Consider the following 27,918-nt stretch of genomic DNA (forward strand, 5'->3'; position numbering starts at 1 on the left):
ACGACCAACCTTCCTGGCGTGTTCGAGATGACTTCTCCTGGACAAGTCTGGACTCGACTTCAGACAGAACAAAAAAGGAAACAAGGAAAAGCCGAGGATAAGACAAGGCCAGGCGGCGAAAGGGAACGAACGAGAGATATTTTATTTCCCTTTTCTTTTCCTTCGAGCCCCATACCGGCGAAACTTCACCCGCGCGGTATCGGCAACCAGGGATGGCTAGCCAACGGTTCTCGCAAGGGTCGATAAAAAAAAAGAGCAAGAAAAGACTTAGGGGAAAAAAAAAACATCTCCGGCCGATTCGAATCGAGAGAGAAGAAGCCTTTGCGGGTCGCAAGGAGAAAACTCGGCGATGGTTTTTTTTTTTTAATGTACCTTACAAGTATGAGGTAGGTTAGGTATGTGAAATCCACGCTATCGGAGCAAGCTCCATCTATTGGGAGCTGCCAGACTTGTTTTTTTTCTCTGCCTGCTTCTTGTTCTTAAATTTTTTTTTTTTTTTTTTTTTTTTCACCTAAAGCTAGCTAGGTCTAGCCCTGCTGGGTCGCCTCACTTGTTTTTCAGCTGGAGGCTGGAGCTACCTAGCTGGAGCCCTTCCGTGAAGTTTCGCGAAGAGACGGGCCGGCGGGTTTTCGCGATGGGGAATTTTTTTTTTCTTCTTCTTCTTTTCGTCTTGCGCGAGTTTGGAAGGGGAAAAAAAAAGACTAGCTACCTAGCCAACCGTTAGTTCAACCGGTTGGGCTTTACTTTACGTCCACTCAGAGAGCGGAATAGCAGAGCCGCGGTATTTTCCCACGTGGCGGGGCCATTAAAAGTGTCTCTGTAAAGCGTGGATCAATAATTGCTATTAGTATAATAATTATTATTAATCGTCTTGTCGGAATGGTAATGATTTCTCGTTCGGGTGTGTTTAAGGGGCCGGTGGGGACGGCGCGTAGGGCTAAGAAACAAGTCTTAGTTTAATGATTGTGTGTTACTTTCATGCGTGAAGACGTTGTTAACTCAATTATGTGTAGTATTAGTTGTTGGTGATACAGAGCCTTGTTGATTATGTTACAGTTAGTAGGAGGTGAGTACCTAAGTTGGTATGTTGTATTATTATGTACGAGGCTCTCGGGATAAGTTGAAAGTTGTGAAAGTCAGGGATGCCAAGTCGATATATCCGTCAATAGAAACCGAAAAGTGACTATGTACCCTAGGAGGTAGCTATGTAAAATGTGGTTTCAAATTTCACCTGCGGCAAAGCGAAGACGTCATGTATTAACTGTTTTGATAACACGTGGAGAATGGCTGACGATGCACTCTGCTTACGCTCCATACTTCCCCAAGTAAGACACCGGGGGTGGAGGGTATTGAGAGGCTGTCGAGATGCTAACAATATCTCCCGTGCAAGCAGGTTTATCGTGAAAACGGCTCAATGGCCTTGTATTCATTGTAGTTGTTGTAGTACCTAGTAGTAGTGAAGTAATAGTCTACCTGTCAGTTTGTCTATTAAGGATCTCGACTGCAACCGGGATTCGGGGCACGGACAGTCGATCTAAGCAAGTTCCGCCAGCACAAAGCACGGATTTCGACTTGAACCCGTTTGTATCTCTATGTCTCTCAAGTACCGCAGAGAAAATGGAAAAGGCTTTTAGTTATGAGCTAAGTGGCCTCGACGTTGTCCCACTAGGGCTGACCCACGTCCCTTTATTACTAGGAGATACATGGTAATTAGGTTGTGAATATGTGCTAGTAGTCAATGCTAATGCTGTGATACCCTTTCACGATCCAATTAATATCCTCGGCCGGCATTAATACATCAAAAACCGACCCCCCGAAGGAGAAATTGGGTCATTCTTACCCATCAGCATGTGAAGCTCAGTTTTATGTATTTCATCGCAGTTTTTTTTTTTTCTTGGTTTCTTGTCTTCCACGCGCAACTACTACCCTATCCCACACGGACGACCGCGGGTGAGTTTGTGGAGAGTGAGGATGTTATGTCGATTTACCCACGCGAGACCTTGCTGCTTCGAGAGGAATCACCCACCCTTTCCTTCCCCATGACACGGACGGCACAAGGGCTAAACAGGGCTGCAGAGAAATGAGTATCGGTACGTATAAGCATGAGCATGATGAGGGACTTTCCCTCCTTGCCCCCCTGTTACCTGTGACCTGTTACCTAAGGGGTTCTCCATAACGAACATCGAATTTGCGTTAATTATTCTAAAAAGGGGACATGGACGAGAACGGGTAAAAGTAAGCTTGTGACATCGTGACATCGTGACATGGCTTTTGAAAGAAAGCTGCGTTGTTCAATCGATTACCCTAAAACGTCTAATATTATTTATCAGCGGCCCTGGTAAGGTAACATTTTTCGGTCTAGGATGATTCCCTCGGAGAGCGAGCCTGACTCGCTAATGTAGCAGCCGAAACACCGAATAGCTGGATCCGCCATTATGGGATCTTATGATCATTTTCATAGTGGTGTTTTATCTTGAGTCAGATATTTGTTTGTGTTTTTATAGAAAAAAAAAGGAAAAAAAAAAGTTCGATATCGGTTCCCAATTACTTGATTGATAAAACTTCGATAGCGTGCGGGCTGATCGATCGTCTTAACTCCAGCCATCTCTAAATCGAGCCCAAACCCAGCCCAACTCAACTCAACCCAATCCAACCCAAAACCAAACCCTCCTTAACCGGATTCTTGGGTCTGGTTATTTGGGTCAGGTCTCATACCAATACCAATACCAATACCATAATATGTCATTATACTACGTATCATTTTATGCACCTCTATCTTCAGCAATAGGTATCAATGTCGCGCGCATGTTCTATTATGCTCCTTTTGGTAATAATGACAAAGGAAAAAAGCGGACTTACTTTAAATGGTATTAGTTATCTGAAATCCTGCACTCCGATTCGGCCGATGTATAAATCGTAAGTAACCGGAGCCGACACGGCATATCCAATTGTCCCATGGTACTGGACCATAATAGGAAAGCTTGTTGTGGGTCCTAGAGGCGATCATCTCCCATGGGTTTCCACCTTTTTGAATTGACCAATAGTATTTAATCAACATTCCCTCTTCTAGAATTGCAGCTGAACTCTGCTGTACCTTTTTTTTTGGCAGCATTGCAGCATCACTGCTGCTCGCCAAATATACCCACTTTTAGCCAAAAGCGGAACCATTTTGCATCTTTAGGACTTGTGAGATTGTGAGAATATACCACGTACTCTATTCTATGCGGCTATATAATCAAGCTGGGCCAGATAAGTGGTGAGATCATTCGAATCGTAAAGGGGGCAGAGTTTCGAAGTTAGCGTAATCTAATTTTCTGCGTTGCCACGCATTAGATGGCAATCTCAAGCTAAGCTCGACAAGTGGTGATTTGAGAAAGGCAAATTGCATCAGAGGGTATAGGAAAAGCCCATAAGAGGATTCTCCGGATCTGCCAGTCCTCTCCTTCGGGAATGCGCTAAACTAGGAGCGCCTTGCAGGATGTTCCACAAAGAATCTACCTAAGTAACCTTTCGGTAGGTACCTACCTAGGCTGGCAGGCTGGTTGATAGGTACAGGTTACCGCCTGTTACCTCGCATCAAGCAGTCATGTGAAAAAGGTCGCTTAGAAGAGCCAAGGTCTTTTCATATTGCTTAGCCTAGTCTACAAACGAGTTAAGTAATATGCACGTAGTCGAAGAAAAAAAGACAAAGGAAAAACTCAAAAATAGAGAAACAGAATTTATAATAATCTGCGAGGGCGAAGCAAGCAATCCCGGTAAGTTGTTATGTCATTATTATAATACTCTCGTTTAATGTATAACGTATTATACAGATTAAATCAAATCATAACACTTTCAGTTGCCATTAGCGCGTTTAAGCAGAGCCTCAGGAGCTGTTAACGGATGCGAACAGGTATTGTGCAATATACTATGTACATATAAGAGTATCTTTGAAATAATAAAATAATGCGTCGTTATTAGAACTAACGGGCCAAGTATATCCCGCCTTCTAGAATCTCGTCCGCTAAGTTACATGCCTTTCACAAACGTACCGAGGAAATTATAAACTGGGGCCAATACTACGGGCAATGTGAACCCGTACATAGAGGTTATCCAACTCGAACTTCGGGATTTAGAAATAACAATAGTAATAAGTCCTACGTTGTTAGGGAAAGCAAAGAAAGGAAAAGAAAGGAATATTCAATCCCTTACGTACATAGTATATGGAATTTTTTGCTTGCTGAGTAATTCGGAGTTATGGGCGGGTTCGTGATTAAGAAGTTTAAAAGAGAGGAATTGGAGGGGCTGAGGGGTGAACCTTAGCTCCTTAACTGCTTGAGCTTAAGAAAGTTGAATACCGTAGATGCATTAGTGACGGAGCGGTTACATTCCGCTATGCAAGTTTGTGCAAACATCAGTTGATCGAAGGAAGTTTCTATTCCCGATTCGATCATAAAACTTAGCGGCAGGGTTAGAGCTGGTAGCTAGGTACAAAACGCAACTAGTAAAGGTAGTACCAGGGATTAATGCTGCATTTGCATAACTAATAACAGGTAAACAGCTAAAGTACCTAAACTAGCATAAGTCCGACCTGCTTTTTACTATGTACATGCCCATTACCATTTTTAACCAACATTGGCCCGGTTCACGTTGTACGCTTACTGAGCCACTTTCTTATGGCCGGTGACTTTTCGCAGACTTTGGGACTCCGATCGCCATGTAGATATATGTATCTACTTGTTACTTTTTAATGTATTATATGTTAGGTATTAATCCTTCATCCAGCATGGTTTACTTAAGTTACTCAAGTTACCTAGGTTAGAGGTACTTAGTACCTGCAGATATATGGAAGAATTGTATCGTATCAATCATCACCCAAGCGGTATTACAAAAAGCCCTACTTCATGTGAATTGGAAATGGGAATTTAAGTCGAATATAAAGATGAAAGGGTAGCTTCACCTCCCCACCTGGCTTGTACTACTTGTATTCATATATACCTCTCAACTCTGTCTCTCCTCGGCCCTCGACGATATTATCCCGTTATACTTACAAGTTCGAGCTAGTCTTTACACTTACATACCTCTTATATGATATCTACTACATGAACCTCAGTTCTTTGTTACTCTCATCACAGCATCAGCACAGTACTGAGATATAGACTCAAATATACAAAAATGTTTACCATATAATATTAACTAGCACATATATATATCAAAACTCCGATCCTAGAAGGAAACTGAAAGCTACCTCCAAGGCTACCAAGAAGTCGTACACATCATTCTGACAACAAGGCTATTGGCAACTATTAGGAGGTAACAGATGCGAGATAATCCAACTTGGGGGTTCCATCAAAGGACTTAAGATAGTACACAGCTACGAAAATCGACCAGTCAGCAACAATTTCTGCTAACTTAGCCCGCGAGCCCGCTTAGCCCGCACATTCGGACATAAAGCGCGGCCGACTCTTAAAGACCATCCCCCTGGTCAATTTTTCACTTGAGACTTGACTGGGGTTCCCAAAATAAAGTTGCCGGATCTAAACCGCAACATCACATAATCGTCACGCCCTTAAAAAGCTCGGTTCACTCTACCGCATTATTAATCCCAGTTCCCAGTTCCCAGTTCAGAGTCACACATTTTTATCCCATCGAATTTATCGAATAGTTCCTGGATCCCTTTTTATTCTCCTCTCTTCCCCCCTCCTTCTACTCTGTTTGGGTTTCTATTTATCTGGATCTTTTGGAGACTCGAAGTCTAGTTTCTAGTTTTGGATTTCCATAATTGGCCACTTATAGATCGACACCTCTGCATTTACATATATCAGAGACCCAGTCTGCACTTACACAACCACATTTATACCAGCACACTTACACCACACTCACCTGCGTAACATATTACCCCCTTTGTGTCTTGGTATCACACAAGTGTCGCCTAGTTGACAAAGAAATTATCGAAATGGATAGCGGGATGCCAACGCCTCCCGTGGAGGACAATATCAAACCTTCGACGTCGTCGAGGAGGAGTACATCATATAACAGCAATAAGGTAGTGAAGCCTATACATCGAGGTGGAAAGCGAGCAACCAGTCATTCCTCACATTCTCCCACCCATGATCACCCGCCGCCTCTCTCCCCACACGCTATCGACAACAGGCATAAGCGAGTTTGGAAGGCATGTGAAAGATGTAGGATGAAGAAGACCAAGGTTAGCATTATTCCTATTTTAGCTCGAGTTCCAAGTTAAATAGTATCACTAACTTGGTACCGTAGTGTGACGGAGAATTTCCGTGTAAGAGGTGTAAGGACGATGGTTTGGTATGTACAGCTGGTACACGAAAGAAGACCGAGTACAAGCAATTACCTAGAGGGTATGCAACCAAACCTTTGCTTGAATGATACTGTGAAACTAACAGCAAGCAAGATATGCTGAGGTCCTGGAAAACACTCAATTCGCATTAATTGCCACGGTCCACAAATTATATGCTATGGTCAGGAATGGACAACCTTGGGACTTAGGAGAGCCGGAGCTCAATGATAGGGGTCAACCTGTCATTCACAACATCGCGACCAAGCTAGGATGTATTCGACCCAACGCAGACGCCGACCTCCCACCCCACTCAGTATTCCCTGAGGACGAAGCGGGCTTAGCAAAGTTAGCAGCCGAGTTAGATGTTCAGCAAAGAGAAAGGGAAAAGGAAACACATACTACAGAACAACGATCAGAGACGGAATCGAATTGTACGAGGACGGACCGCGCGAGCTCTTCGGAGCTTGACCACTCAGACTTCGAGCAAGATTATAGGAAAGTGATATTAGGGAACCAGAACTTGCAAACCATGTCGCCGCAAAGCTTTACGTCATACGATGTCGATATGAAGTCTATGCCATCTGACGTCGATTCGACAAGTCTTTTCGCCGTCCAATCGCCTACCGTTCCCACATCTTACCCGACGTGGAATATGAGCAGACCTAGTTCTATGGATTTAACGCCGCAATACATGCAGGGTATGGATATGGACATGGCGGAAATGATGCTCAGCCAAGGGCTTGTCGAATCCGAATTTGGCACGATCAAGCCTCACATGATACAATGTCCGAATCCCGAAGTTATGCTAGGCGTCGGAGACCCGATGATCTATTCCGGTTACAATATGGAATCGTTACGATCATAATGATGTACTGGGGGGGCTTTTTAGGAGTATAGAGGAATATTTTGGGAATTATCTCACAGCACCTTAGAAAAGGAATGAGGTGGGCGGTTCCGGAATTCTCTTCAGCACTTTACTACACGTACCTAATTGCAACGGCGTTCAACGGTTTGGCTACAAGGGTGTGGCCATGCGCAAAACCTAGCTCCTGGACTACAGAAAAGACTGGAGAATAAGCGGTCAGGTTTCTAAACAGGTATCTATTAGACGAAGCCGGGCGGGCTAGAGAGAGAGAACGCCATCTCGGCCCATCGGTTGTGTACCAACAATGAACAACTAACAAACTAACAACTACGGTAGAGGGAAAATGCATCTACGGGCGTTGGCGGGTTTATTTCCAGCGTTATGTCCATACCTCACGTCTTTTTTATCTTTTTTTTCTCCCCCCCCTCTTCCCCATCATTGGCCCCTCATTTGATGTTACAATACCTCTCTGCCTCTGAGGGGCGCTGGGCCTGGCTCTCCTTGTGGCCCGCCTTGGGTCGCGTGGCGGGCAACGAGTAATATAACACAACACACAAAATACAATAAATGAGACAATGTTCACGATTGAAACTTATCTGACCATATTCTTCTTCTTCTTCTTCTTCTTCTTTTCACGTGCCTGTTATTTTTCCTAATGAGCTAACGTTTTTCAATTGTGAATTGTGTCTAGATCGAGCCACGTTTATTGAATGGTGTATTTTCCAAATTCGTCGACGTTATTGACGATTATCTCGCAGATGTGGAGATAAGAAACAACCCCCCAGCCGTTTCATAATTAATTATTATTATTTTCTGAATGTATTTAAATTACATTGGGATATAGTAGGCACAATTACCAGGTACCCAGGATACAAGGTAGGTATACACATCATAAAGTGGCTTTGCTTCGTCCGCAAATCTGCAATGCGAGTCGGGGCTTGGCCGCCCGTGTTTGCCCCGCGTTATCAATTAAAAAGTCGTGAACCGTTCTAAATCATCTGGGCGACCAGGGGACGGAGGGGCGCCCCTAGTTGGGTAAAGATGCCAGAGGGTCAACAACGATTCGAGGTCATATTACCTGCCTACCTCTACTTACATGGTACCTACTTCAAGTTCAACTTGCTTATCAACGCCCCCCTTACTGGGTTAGTAGACATCTTAGGTAGGAAATAGGTAATCGAAGCTATGGATTTGAAACTACCTAACCTAACCTTACCTACCTTGTATGTTTGTATGTGAGGTTGGCGTGTAAAGGAGGTAGGTTAGGTATGTACCCAATGTACCCAATGTATGACCTCAAGAGTTCGGCATGCAACAAAGGCCGTTCCCGCCCTGGCTCACTCGACTTTGCTTACGCCCGAGATTCCCCTGATCGCCTCAGCAAATCCTAAGGAGGCAATCCCGTAGTAAGTCGTGTGAATAAGTCTACGTAAGCAAAAGCCTACTACATAGTACTCAATCTAGCAATCCCTCAAAACTACTTACTTCGGTAAGAAAGAAAGAAAAAAGAAGTCCAAGCGGTGGAACGTGTGGAAATAGAACCCCCCTATGTACTCGTAAGTATTTACCTAGTATAAGTTATAAGTTGATCTATGGTTGCGACCTCAATGGAGGAGCTCAGCCACGATGCCACGGAATAATATCCCTATTTCGAGGTACTATGTGAAGCACGGGGCGGTCAGTTGAGTTCTTCCAAGTTCCACGTAAACCGTACTCGTTTTCTTATTTATAACGACTTAACCTGGTCTTTTCACTACCTACCTAAGGTTAGGTACCTGCACCTAACTTATTCTCACCAGAGCAAAATAAAGGGCTCGGGGAGCACACGGCCTCCGCATGAAATCCCCCGACTTAACACGCCCCATGCCGAGGTAGGTAGTGTAGGTCGAGCCACAATCCAACCCAACCCAACCCGCCCTATATCCTAGGAGTACGTGCCGCTTGGGGGCGCGAGACCTCGTAGGCCCATACACGCACACACGATCCCGATAGCAGTTACGGCGGGCGGTACCGTCGCAGCGGTAGCACTTAATTCGTCATCAGCACATATCCCCCCATCTCCCATCTTCATCCTAGACCTTTCATTCTGGTCGTGCCTCTCTCTTCCTTGTACCCAAAGAAAGCTCAAGGTCTCTTTTCTTCGTCTTCTTCTTTTTCTTCTTCTACCTCTTAACCATGGCAGGGGGGAAAACGCAATGAGTTCCCCTCCACGTGGACACGAATTATGCATGTAATTATAAGAGTCGGTCAGGCACGGATGCCGAGGAGGGGCATGAAAGAGGGGTGGACCAAACGCTCCGGCCCACTATGAATCTCTAACTTATTTTATTTAGTTACCTGTTAATAATTATTATTTTCTTTGTGTCGGTTTCTCGAAATCGGGTTCGGGGTCCGAGAACGAGCGGGAAGCGGGATTGAGAAACGACCCGATTCCGGTGGATCCCCCCCCCTTCTCTCTCTCTCTCTCTTCCTAACTTGGGTCCCAGTTCCAGTTGTGCCCGTTTTTATTAGTATTATTTGAGAGGCCCAGAAAATATTCTCGCCCAATGTCCTGGCGCTGCGCCGGCGCCAATGTTGCCAAGAGAACGCCTAGTTAAAGCCGGTGCCTGATTCCTAGCTGAAGAGTCTTAGGGCCAGGTACATAGTAATGAAGATACTAAAATTCACAACGATGATAAACCAATGCGTGTAAGTAATAATTATCCAGGGACATCCATCATGGTGTATGTGTGTGAGAGGTACTGTACTGTATTGTACATATCTTGAAACCAAACAGAAGTCGTAGTAATCTCGGACGGGTAAGTCTCATCTCGGCCCCGATGATCACCATACTTTTCTTCATCAATCCCCCGAGAAAAGAATACAAGCCAAGAAAAGGATCTTATCTTGGGGCGGATCTAAGACAACGCATAAAAATGCAATCCCACCGACGATACATACCTGGGTAGGTAGTATATGTAGTACCTAGAGTGCGGTGCGTATATACGATGTCTATATGATTAACCTTACCAACAACTGGTGAATTGTACGAATTTACTACTGCTACCACGATCGGTTCTCGCTTTCCCATTTTCTGCGCGATGTTATGTTATATGCCCGCGCTTACAGGTTCCTATCAGGGCCCTTGCGTCGATCGGCCACCAATGTCACATAGAAAAAGACACATACGCATGGCAGGTAGATGGATACCTATGATTACCCATTATCCTAACTCTAGTATACGGGCGTAACCAACTAACCGACCTGCCAACCTACACGATCTTACCCTATATAAGTCTTAGCTCGGCTGACTACCGACTTTCTGCCGCCTAGTACTATGTATGCCGCCCGAGACTAAACTGCTTTAAGGCGTCGATGGAGAGAGAAATACTTGCTAGTCAGGTAGAGCTAAAGTGAAAAAAAAAAGGTACGGAGACTAATATGTTCGGTTTGTGCCAAAGCACTAGATTAGTTAGTTTATAGAGTTTTCTTCTTTTTCTTCTTCTTCTTCTAGTCATGACAAATCGTGAGCTCACGCTAACCACGGCGTTATGCATTCTTAATACCTAGCGTACCTACATGAGACACAAGACAAAATAGTCTCGTTTCTAAGGAGTAGTTAATTACCTTACCTTTGGAACTAGTGAGATATGATTGTATATACCTCCTAAATAGTTATCTCGCCTGATGATGATGATAAAAAAAGATAATGATGATTCACCAGCGTCCCCGGAGCCGAGAGCGGCTGTTTTTGCTTTATCACTCAGCTCCCACCTTTAGTACGATCCTGATTCGGCGCTGATATATGCCCCCTCCCATAGTAACCTAACCTACTAATGTATTACCCATTGCAATCGCAGGTTTAGTAATCTCCCATATAGGGAACTTTTTCCGCCACGGAGTTCTAACTTATACATTCCCGTATCCTATAGGCAATTAGTAATAGTAACAAAGATGTAACGTGCATATAATGATTACTTATTACCAAGAGTACCAAGCATATACTAAGCATATATATGCATATAGTATGTATGTATGGTATAGGTAACCCTGAAGGTTCGGTCTTGGTTTGTGGGTAAGGTGACCAAAGACGGTAAGTCGGTAGAACAACGAGGAAGCATGGGAAACAGCTTTGCTTCTTTAAGGCAAAGTTCCGGCTATCAGCTTTACGGTGCCTGACCGGATTGGGATTCTGTCATAATTCATTCGGGACTTTTATTAGCTAAGAAATGGTTACTGCTTATTATCACAAGTAGCCTTAGGTCATGTGTGAGAGGTACCATGTAGGTTAGGTAGTATTTCCAATTACATATCAGAAAAAGGTTATTAACAATGAATAATTGGAACTCATATCATAAGCCTTACAATTGCCCATTAACACCAGATTCCAAATGATGACGGCATTGGATATAGGTAAGGTATCATGTTTGCTATCCCACACCCATACCTATACCCATACCCATACCCATATCCATATCTAATATCAAATATACAGATGTCTTAACGCCGATCTCACTGTAAGTCTAGGTAGAGGCAGGTACCTAGTTACCATGTATGGAAAGCAATCACGTTCACCCTCACGCGGAACTTCACATACATATCTGGAAGGATAAGGATACAAACACGTAAGCACCGTAAATAGGTACTTCTAACCTAGGGTATGTACTACATATTTTACAACCGTATCACGCACACACAGACAATCACGCAAAAGGCCTTAAAGGTTTTAAACCCAGCCTTATCTCCACAACACGTCACCCACAGCAAGGCCTTTCTACCTAGGTGCCAGGTATCCCGATTCCCAACGACATGGCTCTGGGATCTCTTCCCCCAACCACCACCACCACCACCGACCCCGCGTCCTGGCGACATACCACTTACATACATACACCTCACCTGATCTACAATTGTATATCTCCCTTCGCTGCTACGGACGACACGGCGGTCGGACTTTCGACCTTTCGCGCAAGAACCGAGCGTCACCCCGCTAGGAACCCCGGTGCTATCTAGGTATGTATGTATGTATCTATCTAGGTACCTTGTATGTATGTATGTGTGTGTATCAACGCGAGCGGGTTTTACGCCGTATTCGTTGCCAATCCAATAAGAACGACTAAGCCTGAGCCTGAGCCATAAGCTGGGCTTCGCTTCGCTTCGCCCTACAGCCCTGACTTGATGCAGCCCGCAGGCTGAGAAGGACCTACATACATACATACATGTAGCGCAGGACCGGCGATAATACCGTATCTCCGGTAGGAGGAAGTACCTGCCTAGGGTAGGGCGAATATTTCCGCAAAGCCTGCTTGCCTGCCTTGTCGGCGCGGGATATGCACCTAAGTAAGAAAGAAAGTAGAGGGGTAAGTAAGATTTGGTACATGAGGTAGGCAGGCACACGCGGGATCGGCGATATGCATGTAGCCTCGGGGTCTTATTCCCGAAACTCTGGGTATGCGTGGGCTGGATGGGGGGATTTCCGTCTGTGGGAAAGGGAGGGGGCGGAGCGGGATATGTTATATAGGGCTTTGGCTTAGGTTAGGTCGTAGCGAAGGGAAACGGTATATACGCGCTCGTTATGAAGATGATATGTCATCCGGCGTTGCAGTGCAGTACCTGGCTCGTGATATGGATGGCGTGAGTCAGGGGCGCTTGGGAGGACTTGAAGATACTACGAGGTACTAACTGCGTAAGTAACACCAGGGAAGAACCGAGATAGTGTATATGCTTTATATCCGAATCTGGGTTTCCGATGTATACCTAGTCATCGTCTGCTCGAATAGTATTAGGATAAGCTCTTGGGTATACCTAGGTATAGGTAATACTGATCCTGCTATAAACTCGCCCTAGAGAAGGAAAGGGAGTATTACTGCAATGTAAATGTTCGTAGACGCTTGTAAATAGATGGGAACTGGGTTTTCCAGAGTACGCTGAAGAGATGAGAAATATGTATCATTTGAATATAACGATTTTTAATATTTGGATTTGCTCAACCGTACTATGCAGCTAAAAACAAATCGTAAGAGGTAGGTCAGGGGGGAGTTAACAACAAACACATACCTGCGTATAGATATATTAACAATATTGGACCCAAAAATGAAATTCATATCAATAAGTAACGTGAACAGATATCGTGTATGTGATCAAGCAAAGCAATGAGACCTACGATAGCTTGTAACACCATCACACGGCTTCATTCACCTCGGGACTTGTTCCAAGGTTATGACCAAACCACTGCCCAGCTATCTGTAGTAGCTCTAGCCAACACACGTAAAGGACGATATCTCAGCAAATATCAAGCCGCCCTCTTCCCCAACGGCACGCCTATGCGAGGCCTCTCAGACCGATGACACGGCATATCCAAGTCGAACTCGCCTCTATGAGCTGATACGACCGCTCGGTTTAATTTCGATCATCTTCGCTCATCTCTATTGTCAGATCTCCCCCTTTTCTCCCTCTCTTACCGTACGGACCAGGCTGCGAGACATTTAATTCGCAGCTTCACGTCACGTCAAACGCGAACCTATGTAGCTGGCATAAAAATCCCGGGAACTCCATATTCTTGTCTCGGGCCTACGGCCTGGATTTCCGCAGCTACTGAGACAGGTCATTTTGTGAGAAATATAACGACATTATGACTAAAGCTAGTGTAAACACCTTCATCGTGAGACAAACGCTCGCTTCCGCAGCACCTGGGTGTCTTGGATCACGGCCCTGATTTTGGGCCCGCAGCTGGCGTAAACGGTCGTGCAGAATGCGTCGCGTGTATATCGCGAGTTCCGGGTTTGGGGGATGTTGACGATTGAAACTGCGACTGCGAGTGAGGCTGAGGGTCGTACTAGTCTGTCTGATAATTCATTGTTTGAAGACTTTGTGTTCCTGTATCTTGTTGGGTGATTCAAAGACGTATTCTAAGAGTCCTCGTGATGGAAGTATATAATGGACAAGCTTCTCGCAGCAGTAACGCTTCTATTGCCATCGTGTACACGTAAGTCGCTCATTATATCTTAAGACGTACTGTTTATACACTTACTTTATATACCTACCAAATCCGCTCTTTACCAAGATGCTTGTCATCAAGTCAAACCAGCTAGCTAGCTGGATCCTATGCCTCTTCGTGCTGGCCGTTCGTGCGCAGTCGGGTTGTAAACACGACAAGTATGTCCCAGTCATCGGCATAATCTCCGGAAGCGTACTGATTGCTTAGTAGTTGTTACAATGCGCTTTTCCCTTGCGACTCTCCGCTTGCCCTTCAGGAAGCTTTGAACTATTGCGCGACTGTCGGGCATTACGGCGCAACAAACTACCCGACATCAGCAACTGCCGCAGTGAGTATAAAATCATATAGCCCTATAATCCTATTGCCCCTTTCTCGTAAGTTAGGCGCGAAAATCACCTTTTCGAGGCCTCGGGGATTTCTAGATGACCGGCTATTTGCTGACCCCAATTATGGTAGTGTGGTAATACCAACAAGCGGGCCTATATGTCGGCTTGTCAATGCGGCGTTGCTTGTCCTTCTTTTCAGCCAGATACGATATCCTCCAGCACAACTGCACTGACGCTGACAACACTTACTACTTCGACTATCGTTCCTGGAGGTAATGCTCGGTCGTCATCCAGCTTACCCGTATCGGCTACATTGGTCACACCAACCAGTAGTACCCAGTTGTATAGCGTGTCTTCCTCTAGCGCACTCAACTCGGCGGTGTCCAATACTCTGAGCCCTGCGTCTCCAGTTTCACAGGGGACATCTTCATTAACAGCTACAGCATCTAGTAGCGCTGGGAGCGACCCGTCGTCACAGGACTCAGCCTCGGGCACACAATTGACAATTTCTAATCCTGGATCAGCGCTCACCCTTTCACTTACTGATATCGTTTCGACGATCACAGTTTCAACTTCCACGGCCACAATTTCAGATGGTTCCTCGTCCATTTCCTTAATTGTCTTTAGTGCATTGTCAAGCACGCATTCAGACTTCCCGGAGGGGCAGCCATCCAGTTTACTTTCGACACTCACATCGAATAGTTCCCGCTCAGTCACAACCTCGCTGAGTCCTTCGTTAAGTAGCAGCTCGGCGTTCTGGACGAACATAACCCATACTTCAGGTGTGGGATTACCTACCTTTGTAAACGCTAGCACGGCGTCTTCAACCTTGGTAGATCCGACCTCGGTATCGGCTTCATCGGTAACGGATCTATCTTCGTCCGGCGAGCCTAATGGTGCTAACTCGACGGTATCGGTTAAATCCGCAACGGGTGTCTCGATTCCATTGCCTCGTCCAACTTCGATCGATACGACGTGTACGTCAACGTCGAAGCCAACTTTATCGACTCCTTGCTCTAGCTCTTTCCACTATTTCCCTAATTCGACGTCGCACACTTCTGTCGCAAGCGTCACTAACGTCATAATTTCCGCCTCGACTTTCGCCGTCTCGCTGCGCCCGTCGCTAAACCGCACGTTAAGTACGCGATCGACGTCAACTTTGACGACCAGTGAAGCCCCGTCCTGCACCAGCACCTCTAGCTCCAAGATGATCGAAAACGGTGACTTCGAGCAAGGCCTATCCCCCTGGAGCATCGACATGGTGGATGTGATGTCGACGAGCTACTCACTCGCCAGCCCCGGGGCCAACGGGTCGTGCGCCGCGTTCCACGTGCACATGCGGCGGAACTCTCAGACGGATGATTTGCGGGCGAACCTGCGGCTGGTCAGCCCGTTGATCTCACCACCTGCCGAGACAGGCGTGTCGTGGGCAGTCTCGTTCTGGGTGCGGTTCGGTAGCGGGCGGGCCACGAACTCGTACGTCAACTTGTTTGCTAACGGCGAGGTGGCGCACCGCGTAGATGCCGCAGACGAGGGAGCCACAAACTGGACACGTGTCGAGTTCCCCTACACGACGGTGTCTAGCGACCGGATGCTCCAGCTTGTCTTTTCGTTTGCACTAGGAAATGCACCGTCTAATGAAGTGTGGATTGATAAGGTGGCCATGAACGTGATAGCTGCCGGTACGGTACCCGTGGGACAGGGATTCGCTATCGCACCCTCTAAGGCTATCAATGCTTCTTGAAGAGGTGTATTAAGCTTTTCCCTATGGTAAGCGCTTGTATTATTCGGTTTGGTATAAGATTGTATACTAGATTCTAGATTTCGAGTATCGTGTAGATTAGAAGGATGAGCGCTTAGGGAGTTAGTCTTGTATTAAGTTTCCTTGTTGTAACCATTATCATATGATATAACTCCTAAGGAATGTAGTCTCGTAGAGAACCCATGGGTTTATGTTTAACATGATTGTCGCTAAAATTGTATCTTAATTAATTCGAGTTGTAAAGTTGAAGGAAGTAGAAAATATGACATCAACTGAACTTACAGAAGGTGATAAACTTGAACTTCCATCCACGGTATATGTACGTTGTACTTGGTGGGGCTCTCTCGGCAGTCTCGGCAGTCTCGGGGTCTACGGGCAGGTTTGGCTTGTGTACCTAGGTACCTAGACATTGCTATGTACGTACCCAATACTTCGAAGTGGGGTGGAACCTTCAAGTTTGAAAGGGTCAGATGGAATGGTGTTGTTACCTACCCCACGCCTCGGTGTACGTACCTCGCCTACCCACTTCCACCTAGACCACCACCATCATCATTTTTCGGTAGTAGCACAGCAGTGAAAAAGGTATGGTGGGGGTGATTTTTACTTGGTACAGTACAGTACAATACAATAATACAATCTTTCCCACCTGCTACCTCCTCTACTGCTACCCTGTGCTACCGTAGCTTTCTTTACATGTCATTTATTTATTTTTCCACTATAATACATACATAATACACAGTAAACCGTACAGCCTTCCGAATTCTTCCATCTTGGAGATCCAAGCTTTCTTGTATTTCTTGCGAGTCATACGCGAATCTACTTTCCGGTTGGATTCCGACTTGCGACTTTGCGCCTTGTGAGAGAGCCGCTATAACTGCCACTAGAACTGCCACTAGAACTGCCACTAAGCTCGTCGACCCCTCAAAGAAATCCCGAGATTGCAAGCAACTTATAGGTAATGTGAGCTCGCGAGAGCTAGTGAACTGGGGCATGGTCTGCAAGGCAGAAAGGCGGAAATATCTACCTTCCCCTTCACGAATACCTACCTAACTTAACCTACATACCTGCTACCTCATCATAGGAAGAATATTACCTATTACCCAAGGTAGTAGTCCCCCCCCCCCCCGGTGGTCAGCTTTATTGCTAGCAACCTCTCACAAATCTTATTCTTTCTTTACTTTACTCTCTACTTTACTTCTCCCACTAAAGATCCAATCTACGAAACTCTTCTGCTGTGATTTCCGTCAGCCAACTTAGGTCAAAATGATGTCAGCACAGCTCCAACAGCCTGAGAAGGCTGGAGCCAAGTTGCCAGCTCCCGAGAACAACTCGAGTAACACGGCTACCGCGCCTGAGGCGACACAACCGAAACCTGCCGGGCTCAACCCTCTCAAAAACCGTGTACGGGATAGCAAGAGCCCTTATGTACGAGCGCATTCCGATAGTCTGGTCGCCTGGCAACTTTTGGATGACGATGCGATTAGCCGGGCTAAGAAGGAGAACAAATTGATATTCCTCAGTATCGGCTTCCTCGCGTCCCATTGTATGTGAAATATACAGCTAGTATTGGAGTTAGATGACGATGCTGATTTGCTGCCAGACTGCCACCTTACGAGGCAAGAGTCATTTTCCAACCCCAAAGTCGCATCTATACTTAACGAGAATTTCGTGCCTGTCGTAATCGATCGCGAGGAACGACCCGATATTGATAATATATATATGAGTTATAATCAATCCCTCAGCGGAAGCGGAGGTTGGCCGCTGAACGTCTTCCTCACTCCGGAGCTAGAACCTGTCTTCAGCGGAACGTATTGGGCAGCACCGGGTGTTCAGGATGATGGGGAGGCAGAAAATGACGGGGTTGAGAAACCTCTCGACTGGCTTATCGTTATCAAAAAGGTCCTTGCTTCGTGGTTGGACGAGGAGTCTCGTGTTCGCGAAGAGGCGAAAAAGATGGTGGTCGAGTTAAGTCATCTTTCGGCGGAGGGTACCCTGAATCACGCAGGAAGTGATTTCTTGCAGTCTACCTCTTCTACTCAAGTAGAATCAGCTACTTCAAGTTCTGATCAACCCTTTGAAGTTTATGGTGAGGTCGACTTGGACCAGATCGAAGAGGCGTATGAACGGATTACAAGAACTTTTGACCCGATGTTCGGTGGCTTTGGTCGCGAAAATAAGTTCTTAACTCCAGCAAAACTCTCCCTGCTTCTAAGAGCTACCCGGTTCCCGAAAGTAGTTCAGGATGTAGTCGGTCCGAACGACTGTAAATACATTAGTGGCATGGGCTTGCATACTCTTCGACGGATCGCCAACGGCGCGGTGCATGATCATATAGGGGGCGGTTTCCACCGTTACTCTGTTACTAGGGACTGGTCATTGCCGGCCTTTGAAAAGATGCTGATAGACAATGCCCTACTTCTAGGTCTTTTCTTAGACGCTTGGCTTCTATCTGGTGGAAGCATTAAGGACGGCGAATTTGCTGACGTGGTAACTGAAGTCGCTGATTACATCACTAGTGATAGAATGCTGTCACCAAAGGGTGGATTTTTTACCAGCGAGGCAGCAGACTCTTATAATCGAAAAGGGGATAAAGTCATGCAGAACGGAGCCTATTACTTATGGACAAGAAAGGAATTCGATGCCATTGTCGGCGACGAGCAGGATAGCGCAATTGCGGCCGCGTACTGGAACGTCCAGGAGCATGGCAACGTCGACCGCGAATACGACCCTCACGATGAGTTCCTCAACCAAAATGTCCTCTCCATTGTTAAGAACTCTACGAGGCTAAGTAAACAGCTCGGGATCTCAGAAAATGAGGTAGAAAAACGAATCAAGACTGCTAAGGCGAAACTGCGCTCCCATCGACAAAAAGAACGAGTTCATCCAGTAATCGACACAAAAATTGTTACCGCGTACAATGGCATGGCTATTGCTGCCCTAGCACGGACTGCCTCGGCTTTAATCAGTACCGGAGGATATGCATCTCTGCAAGGACAAAAGTACCTGGAGGTAGCCAAGAATGCAGCTCGATTCATTAAGAACGAGCTTTGGAATAGCAACAAGATCCTCTACAGAGTATATTCTGACGGTCAAGCGTACATCGAGGCATTTGCAGAGGATTATGCTATGTTGATCGAGGGACTTATCGAACTCTACGAAGCTACTGCCGAAGAGACGTGGCTTGAATGGGCTGACGAATTGCAGCAGCTTCAGATCCAGCATTTCTACGATAATCCTACACCAACACCTACGATGGCAAACGCTAGATGCGGGGCCTTCTACTCCACGGCTTTGGGTGCGCCGTACACCCTACTTCGCATAAAGGACGCCATGGATACCTCGCAGCCGTCTGTCAATGCAGTATCCGTATCGAATTTGTTCAGGTTGGGCGGACTCCTGGGCGACGAGAAGTATACCTATTTAGCAAAGGAAAGCGTCAATGCCTTCGGCGTTGAGATGTTGGAGCACCCAAACCTATTCCCCGGCTTGCTATGTGGAATCATCCCCTGGAAACTAGGTGGCCAGCACTGGCTTGCAGTTGGAGCGAAACCCGCGCCCGAGCAACTCAAGGCATATTACAGGGCACCACGCGCTGCCCTATTCACGCTTCGCTATCACGCGCCCGAGAAACGCGATGCCTGGATTAACAAACGAGACCCACGAGTCTCGACCTTTCCCCGAGAACAAGGCGTCTACAATAGGTCTCCAAATGGCACGTATCGCAAATTAAGTCCTAACGACTTACTCGCGGCCGACCTGATTCAAGAGTAAGCTCATCACGGCTGGGGATGGGGTTTCCCAAGGAAAATAATGGAATACGGCAACAAATGGAAAAACGGATGTAGAAAGACATAACAGGTACCTAACATGAAATGACGACTTCTCCTATTTCGTCTTGGTGAGGGAGGGGAAAGGGCAGCACGGATCGAGGTAGATAGATACCAGGGGTGGTGGTGGCGTCTACGGCACAAGGTTTACGGAAAGGGGGTTTGGCCCAGTTCATTCACGTGTAAAGTTTTTTTTACACTACATGATTTTGTGTCTGCATTGCTTGGCGATTAATAGGTGGTTTATTGCATAGGAGGTGTGTATATGAAGTTTTAATGGGGTGACGAAAAGCCCCCCGGACCTTACCAACGAGGTGAATGCCAGTTTAAATACTTGTTACGTTGCGGCTTTTCTTCTTTTGATACTTTCGTGACCGGGGTTATCGTCTGTTTTGAGATATGTCTTCCTCTTTGCGAAAATGGGTTGGTAAGTTGACTCTTGAGGAACTGTCAGGTACCGGCCTACCTCTTTAAGTACGCCGGACGCAATCGTACAAATGTCAGTTGGTAGGTTCGGTATGAAGAGGGTGTTCAAGCACTTGAAAACACAATGACTTTTTACCCGAGTACCTACCTACCTACCTTGGGTACCTATTAACTAGTGCCTGCTTATATCGTACCTTACTTCAGAATGGGATGAATAAGTGTAGAAACGGGTTACACCTTCACTCTCCTAGTACGACGTCTGCCCATTCGTTGTATGAGGCTGAGAACAAATGGCCCGTCGGATCGCTATCCTATCCTATCCTACTCTGTTTCGCCAATAGCTCCTTAGCTTCAATAACGAACGCACCTAGAAGTAAGCTTGTATAGGGCGATTTCGAGTAACTCTTCACTCAATAATCGAATTAAGTTAGGTACCCAGGTAGGTATCTGTTATGACTTCTTACCTTGAGCTAGGTACGTAGCGACTGAACCTTTGGAATGAAGCCCGAATACCTACCTGAGCGTAAGCACTACACACGACGCCAACGTCAAGCCAGCAAGCATCAAAGGCAAAGTAGGTAGTAGTAGTAGTAGTAGTAGTAGTTTGGTTTGTTCGCTCTCTTCGTATCGTTTAAGGGGGTATCTATTCTACAGTGTCGAACCATAGATGCAGGTAGGTTTGTTTGGTTTATGTGTTCTCCTTTTCACTCTCCCGGACCGGAAAAAATAGGGGGAGGGGTTTGTTTGTGTATGTGGTATCCGACAGACAGCCGATGACTCCAAGTCCTGATGCGAAGTCTCTCTTTCTTTCTCTCCCTCTTCCGTTCCCCCCTAAAATATTTCCTCATCCTGGTAGTTAAGTCCCTTTGTCCTCCTGCGCTCCACTCCCTATCCCCCGCCGCTCCTGTTGATACCGACTCTGCGTCCCTATTCCTTACAAGGGGTTTTACAAATGAAAAGGAGAATGTTTTGTGAACTCCTCGGGGACCATGACGCATTACTCGCGGGAGAAACGCGAGATGCGGCGGGATTGCTCCTCGTGATCTCCATGTTCTGAGTTATTCCATTAGTTGAGTGGTCCCGTCATTGTCAGCTGCATACAACCCGACTCATGAGCCTCTCATTATCGTATTGCATCCGTAACACCGCCAGTATTCCCATCATGTCTTAGTTACACCACCGCCAGCTGTCGGCTTTCTATTCATCAAATTGCCGAAGAATTTGGCTAACGTATCCGTATCTACTGGACCTCCCGCTTCCTCGAGGCGGGCGTCGTCGTCCAGACGGGGTTCAGGGGATTGTCCGTAGGCCTGGCGGTCCTGTTTAATGGGTTAGTAATGATTAGTTGCCCTGCGATACGAATAAAAACTAACCTTAAGCCGCTGTACCATATCGTCTGCATCCACTTGAATACCGCCCATGTTAAATTGCACCGGACCAATGTGATCGCTGATCATATCGTCGGGATGTTCTCGTGCAAATGTGTTACTGCTGTTGTGAAGTTTACCAGCCTTTTCGTCTAACTTCTTCTGTTGCTCAAGTCGCTCTAACTGATTGGCAAGGAAAGCTTGCGTGTCGACCGAAGGTACCTCCAATTTGCTCGTGTCCTGCTTCCCTTGAGCTAGCTGTAAGGCATCTAGACTGGTGTCTTGAACTTGCTCTTCGTACAGAGCAACGGCAGAGCCTTCGGGTTCACCCTGATCGCTCGTATCTCCGCCGACCTGGTGACTGGCATTGTTTATCCCGTTTGCCTTTGAAATAGGGAAAGGTTGGTTCAAGTCTCTTGACCAGCCCTCGCTGACCGTCTCAACATCGAAACCATCTCGTAATACTCGAATCTTGCCCCACGAGTCCCAGTTAGGGGGCACTACAATCTTGTCTCGGTCAATAACGTTAGCCTTTAGCGAGTCACGCTTGAGTAATGAGCGGATTCCAAGGCTGGCGTGAATAAGACTTTGTAGCGTTGGTGTCATCGATGGCATGGTGTAAATAAGAGAAGCGCCGTCTAGTTATGAGTTAATGAGACCGTACGTAACAAGGATTTTTGCATTGTAGACATACGCCTTAATAAGACCGTCCTTAGATATTGAAGCACGAGATCGAATTTCTCCTCCTTCCACGCTTGCGTCTTTTCCAAGTGGTCTATTCTCTCGGCCTGGCGATATTGGTTAGCGCTTCACTCGCGAAACGGGTCGGCGCAGCTCACATTCTGGCATACAACGCAGAGCGGTAAGCCGAGGCCGTCTTCCCACTCTCCTGGTCCGAGTGGTAACGCGACGTCTCCTTCTGCCGCAACTGTGCCGGTACCATCTAGATTTACAGATCCGCCTGTCCGCCCGCGGTCTTTCCAGCTATCCATCACCTCCTCCATCGTCGCTTTGCATTCATGACTGAGGGACATCATTACGGTCCGCAACAGGAGCAACCACTCTCGAAGTTGTCGCATCCATAGCCAAGGTTGGGACCAGTCGAGCAATATTACTATTAATGTATTGGGAATCGATTGCGGAGTCAAGAGCGGTTGAATGAGCGAAGTAAATGAAGGCGATGGACTGCTAAGTAAGTAGAGCGATATGCGTGCTAGGAAATCTGATATCGGTCAGCAATGAAGACCTCACCAAGCGGAACTATAGTGGACTGACCCTCCTGATCTGCGTCTAAGACGTTATAATATGTATATCCAAGGGCATAGCTGTTGGCTACTGGTGGGGTTCTCTGGTTATTCCGATCTATACCCTTCCGTCCCTCGTTACTCGATAGTGCTTCCAGGAAGTCTCGTTGCGAATCTACGGAACCCCCTGAGATCTTGTTAGTCGCCTCGTTTGTGGCCAGCGATTCATGGGAACCGATTTCATACCGAGGACCAGCAAGTTCTTCTCAGGTAATCTCTTGCCGCTGGCGACGGAGTCGAGCATAGAGCTCCACATGTCCTTTTTCTGATCATCCTTCTTTCCGTCCGAACCGGTACCGACTGAAGTAGTCGTATACGTGGAGAACCGGTTCGAATTGGCCGTCATATTTGGTTCCAGTGGTTTAATGGTAGCATTGGGGGTAGACTTGTTATGCGCCTGTGGCAGCCCTCAACGTAATCGGGTTGAGGCTGTGAGGTTGCGATAACTATCAGACCCTTAGAAACGCGTCTTAAGGTCAAATTTTAACCGAACCGCGTTGGGGGGAGGGGGGCAAAAGCGATCGCCGGCTTGGAAATGTACGCTTATTCTTCCCTTTTTTTCTCTTCAGTTATTTACTTTAGCTAAATAAAATAAGACAAGTTGAAAGAAATTAAGGGGTGGGGGGGTTTCTGTTGGTCTTTGCTTTCGAGGATGGTTCCAGGTTTCTTTTTCACACTTAAGAAATATGAAATATGTAGCTTAGGTACCTACCAGCTCTCAAGCATTTGATTAACCACTGGACTGAATCACAGGGGGGAGGATCTAGTGGACCTTAAGGTTTCGACGGTCCGACGTTTCCCCAGTACAAGGGTCATGTTCTAGTCTAAGTTGGTGCTACACCAGTGGTGGGGTAATTTGCCAGCTATATCCAGAAACCATCCAGCAGATCGAAGCTCCTGAATTGGTACACCTAGCTACCTAGGTAGGTACCTCCTAGGTACCTACCGATGTACCTAGCTTACCTGATAGGAAAACCTGAATCTTTTTTTATAGCATTTTTCACTTGAAATAATATAAATCTCGTTTGACAATTCACGTCTTACAAGCTTAAAATAGAAAATCTCGAATCTTTGACAATCCATGTTCATCATTTATTTCTCCCTCCCATTGTCAAGGATCGAAGTCCACAACAACCGGAGTGTCCCCATCCATCAGGATATTGGTCGGGTTGAGATCGCAATGAATGAGGTTGAAGCTGTGAAGGTGCCGAATACCTTGCTAAATACCCTGCAAGCAGAGGTCTATATCGGAAGGGCGAGAGTCCTCAGTTACTCTTTCTAACAAATGTAATTGCATAGTAATATTGATCGCCCTCTATAAGTATAATCTTGGTGTGGGAAAATGCAACATCTCCATTCTCTTCGACGAACGCCTCGTTTTGTTCGCAAACTTCAGGAAGACAGATGAAGGTCTTGAAATACGTATTATAGGTATAGGTAGGTACCTATATTTCGTTTTAAAAGCCTAGCCACGAGCTACAGGGGACCGTTCGGTACCTAGCTAGGAGCCGTAAGCGGCCGATCGGTAGCTACATAGTGAAGGCTTTGTGGTAGCGTATTGGAGCTAAAAGGGATGCAACCAATAAAGGCTTGAAGTTCGGGCTCTTGTGCGACCCGAGGGTGGCCTCATAAGACCAGCCCCACAAGCTGATAACGGTATTTAATTCCCTATTGTAAACTCAGCCTTACAGCTAAGCTTTCTAGTTGGCACTTTTCTTATCATTCATTTCGTAGCCTTCCCAAGCCGCCTGTTTAACTTTGTCTCATATCTTTCTTTCTTTATTTTTTATTTTTTAATTTTTTTTATTCTTAAAACATATTAGAACACCAGTAATTGGATGCGACACTATGAACCAGATACGCGCTATCCAGGCGCTTAACAAACGCGAGATTGAAAATGGGGTGTAAGTCCTTTTCTTTGTTCCCCTAAGTCACATCGCGGGATCCTTTATTTTAATCCTAATCTAACAATTGATCTTAGACCGCCGGAAGCTTCCTGGCACACCGATTACCGCGACACCGCCTTCGTCAACTTCGGCGGCCTACCGTACGAGCTGTCCGAGGGCGATATCATCACGATATTCTCGCAGTACGGCGAGCCCGTGTTCCTGAAGCTCGCGCGGGACAAGGAGACGGGCAAGAGCAAAGGGTTTGGCTGGCTTAAGTACGAGGACCAGCGCAGTACGGACCTGGCTGTGGATAATCTAGGGGGCGCCGAGATCAACGGCCGTCTGATCAGGGTCGACCACGCTCGATACAAGCCCCGCGACGACGAGGACCCCGAAGAGTTCAAGGTCGGCTGGGAAGACATTATGCGACGCGAGAAGGCTGCTAAGGGCGAGGATGTAGACATGGAAGACGTTAGCGAGGAGGAGGAGGAAGAAGAGGAGAGACGCCCTATGCTCAAGGAAGAGATAGAGCTGGCGAAGCTTATCGAAGAGCACGACGAGGACGACCCTATGAAAGGCTTCTTGATTGAGGAAAAGAAGAAAGAAGTTGAATTGGCACTAAGAAAGGAGAGCGGACGCAAGGAGAAAAGGGATAGGAAAGATAAGCATCGACATCATCACCATCATCACCATTCACATAGATCCAGAAGAGACGATAGAGAAGAGGAGGAACGCGATCGTCACAGGAAGTCCAGACGGGATGAAACGCCAGTCGGAAGAGGTAGCCGTGAGCGAGACGAGACACCGCCAAGACGAAGGAATGATTCTAGAAATCGTGAGCGGAGACGGGACGACGACCGCGATCGACGCCGAGATAAGGAGCGGAGAGACCGAGATGATAAAGACAGGCATGAGAAGCGTTCTCACCGCTACGATGATGAGGATAGGGACAAGGACCGAGAACGTAAAAGTAGACGAAGTAGAAGCAGATCTCCGCGCTCGTATAGGGATTGACCAAACTGTCTAATCGCTTAATAAAGATACCCCCGAAAAATCAACGCTAGGTAGTTTGGTAATTTGCCAGCCCTTATCCTAGTGCAACATGATTTCTAACGCCATCTCCGACCAGATAACGCCGGGCCCGTGATTCCATATACTCGACGCCGTTTCCCCATGACCATTCCAAATCAGTGCCTCCTCAATGGATCCCCTAGATAAATACCTAGCTTATGCTGTGGACTATGCTCGTAATAATCCTCAAGCTCGTCCTAATTCCCTAGGTATCTCTTCCAGCCTTCCCTGACAACTATATATTGGCCGTTTTCACCCTCCCTGAGAACAAACTTCTCCCAGCGCGCATCTTGCCCGGCGCCAACGACAATTAGAGTGGTTTCATCTACCCAGCCGATCACACCTTTCACTGGCCTATTAGTGCCCAGCACGGTCTCTCCTGTCACCTGATTTCGGGGGCTAGGAAGAAGCGGCTCATCCCCTATTTCGAAGGGGATAGATGTAAAGGAGTAGATGTCAGCAAAGGGACCAAATGGTATGTTGCCTAGAATACCCCATTTATTCCTGGCATCGGTATTAGGGCCACTCCCGCTAGCAACTTGATGAGATGACGTGGCCTGTTGATTACGTGGATTAGGAACATCAAAAATGTGCAAGCTGCCCTTATCTGAAGTGCAGGCCAGCATGTTCCCTGACGGACTGAAGCGTAGAGAGTATATAGTAGCGGATTCGCTACCACGACGTCGTTCCGCAATCTTCGCGCCCCTACTGGTAGAAAAAATGCGAATAATCGTGCCCTATACATATCTAATTAGTAAGCAGGATAGACAGGCTATTTATTTGGTTGACCTACCTTTTCGCTTGCCGTCGCAAGTAGGTCCCCGTCCGAACTCAGTTGCAATGCTCTCAAATTTGAGGAATGTGCAGGAATAATGCTAACGCTACCTGTTTCGAACTGTATAACGTGGACTTGGCCCGGTGTCCTACCAGGAAACACCAGATACTTCTCTGTTAGACAGCAAAGACCAAGATGATTGTTCGTGGTCTCGTATATGCCGAGTGACGTAGGGGGCTTCTGAAAAGCATATAGACGGACGCTATTCTGTAAAACAACGGCGATCCTCGTCTTAGAGATCTGAACACCGCGAACAGCGGTTAGAGTGGTGATCTCAAGGCCTATCTTGCCTTTGCTATCATCCCATATTATGGCCTTGTTCTGTGGGAACTTGGGTGAGCGGCCGCCACCAACGAGAGCAAGATAATTCGCATTGCCCATCATCTGGACTAGACCCAGACCCGCGTTGAAAACTAATACTTGTAAGATTCGCCTGCAATATATTGGATAGATGGATAGATATTTATAGCGTACCTCTCGTTGTTTGTATCTGGCAAGCTTTTGAGACGAAGACTATAAAGTGTGTAAGTAGTTGGATTGTATAAGTTAGAACATTTGAAATGGATTGTCATCGAAAACATACTGCAAAAACCCGAGTCTAAACCGACAACAAATCGACTTGCGTCATGGTTGAAGGTGACAGAAAGAGCAGTGTGCTCGCTAGGATTTTCGATAACTGGTCGAGTATCCATGATGGCTGTTTTTATAAGTCTACGTTGATACTAAGAGTGAAGTAAGGTAAAGTAAAGTAGAGTAAAGTAGGCTAGTACGAGTAACGACCGCAAGGATCACAAGGATCCCAAGGGTCACGACGGGCAACAAACTAAATGAAGCGAAGGATGTTGAGCCTCAAAAGGAACCAGATAGTTCGGATAGAGTCTCGGATGTATCCCAGATCATTGCTAAATCGCACATTCGTGAAGCTTCCTGTCGAGGCCTGCCTTAGAAAACTATCATATAAAATCGGATTGCGATGATAAGCGTTGG

The 27,918-nt window shown here is 46.5% G+C and overlaps 7 protein-coding genes across 7 annotated transcripts; 5 read left to right on the forward strand and 2 right to left on the reverse strand.

The window, feature by feature from the left end:
* Window positions 1-1,417: 1,417 nt before the first annotated feature.
* Window positions 1,418-2,589, forward strand: F4812DRAFT_408934 (uncharacterized protein). The gene is made up of 2 exons (XM_047932403.1): window positions 1,418-2,070; window positions 2,125-2,589. The coding sequence occupies exons 1-2, from the start codon at window positions 1,866-1,868 to the stop codon at window positions 2,148-2,150; spliced, it is 231 nt and encodes a 76-aa protein (XP_047794762.1). The 5' UTR covers window positions 1,418-1,865; the 3' UTR covers window positions 2,151-2,589.
* Window positions 2,590-5,358: 2,769 nt separating this feature from the next.
* Window positions 5,359-7,207, forward strand: F4812DRAFT_13154 (uncharacterized protein). Its single transcript, XM_047929548.1, has 3 exons — window positions 5,359-6,184; window positions 6,250-6,347; window positions 6,401-7,207. The coding sequence occupies exons 1-3, from the start codon at window positions 5,936-5,938 to the stop codon at window positions 7,149-7,151; spliced, it is 1,098 nt and encodes a 365-aa protein (XP_047794763.1). The 5' UTR covers window positions 5,359-5,935; the 3' UTR covers window positions 7,152-7,207.
* Window positions 7,208-14,190: 6,983 nt separating this feature from the next.
* On the forward strand, window positions 14,191-16,194 carry F4812DRAFT_454262 (uncharacterized protein; the record flags this gene model as incomplete). Its single annotated transcript, XM_047936617.1, has 3 exons — window positions 14,191-14,282; window positions 14,335-14,452; window positions 14,581-16,194. 3 exons carry the CDS (start codon window positions 14,191-14,193, stop codon window positions 16,192-16,194), a joined length of 1,824 nt encoding a protein of 607 aa, XP_047794764.1.
* Window positions 16,195-16,838: 644 nt separating this feature from the next.
* Window positions 16,839-20,379, forward strand: F4812DRAFT_408956 (uncharacterized protein). The gene is made up of 2 exons (XM_047932404.1): window positions 16,839-17,755; window positions 17,813-20,379. The coding sequence occupies exons 1-2, from the start codon at window positions 17,476-17,478 to the stop codon at window positions 19,981-19,983; spliced, it is 2,451 nt and encodes an 816-aa protein (XP_047794765.1). The 5' UTR covers window positions 16,839-17,475; the 3' UTR covers window positions 19,984-20,379.
* Window positions 20,380-20,944: 565 nt separating this feature from the next.
* On the reverse strand, window positions 20,945-23,482 carry F4812DRAFT_464560 (dynein light intermediate chain-domain-containing protein; the record flags this gene model as incomplete). Its single annotated transcript, XM_047938353.1, has 6 exons — window positions 20,945-21,784; window positions 21,839-22,470; window positions 22,527-22,620; window positions 22,672-23,054; window positions 23,108-23,263; window positions 23,323-23,482. The coding sequence occupies 6 exons, from the start codon at window positions 23,480-23,482 to the stop codon at window positions 21,626-21,628; spliced, it is 1,584 nt and encodes a 527-aa protein (XP_047794766.1). The 3' UTR covers window positions 20,945-21,625.
* A 1,012-nt stretch (window positions 23,483-24,494) lies between these two features.
* Window positions 24,495-26,482, forward strand: F4812DRAFT_13373 (uncharacterized protein). The gene is made up of 4 exons (XM_047929567.1): window positions 24,495-24,573; window positions 24,725-25,040; window positions 25,118-26,097; window positions 26,155-26,482. Exons 2-3 carry the CDS (start codon window positions 24,985-24,987, stop codon window positions 26,037-26,039), a joined length of 978 nt encoding a protein of 325 aa, XP_047794767.1. The 5' UTR covers window positions 24,495-24,573; window positions 24,725-24,984; the 3' UTR covers window positions 26,040-26,097; window positions 26,155-26,482.
* On the reverse strand, window positions 26,167-27,877 carry F4812DRAFT_13369 (WD40 repeat-like protein). The gene is made up of 4 exons (XM_047929566.1): window positions 27,515-27,877; window positions 27,406-27,444; window positions 26,890-27,344; window positions 26,167-26,833 (listed from the first exon to the last, which is right to left on the reverse strand). Exons 1-4 carry the CDS (start codon window positions 27,621-27,623, stop codon window positions 26,294-26,296), a joined length of 1,143 nt encoding a protein of 380 aa, XP_047794768.1. The 5' UTR covers window positions 27,624-27,877; the 3' UTR covers window positions 26,167-26,293.
* Between the last annotated feature and the right edge of the window lie 41 nt (window positions 27,878-27,918).

This window comes from Daldinia caldariorum, assembly GCF_022478825.1.
Source record: "Daldinia caldariorum strain CBS 122874 unplaced genomic scaffold F4812scaffold_1, whole genome shotgun sequence".
NCBI classification, from domain to species: domain Eukaryota; kingdom Fungi; phylum Ascomycota; class Sordariomycetes; order Xylariales; family Hypoxylaceae; genus Daldinia; species Daldinia caldariorum.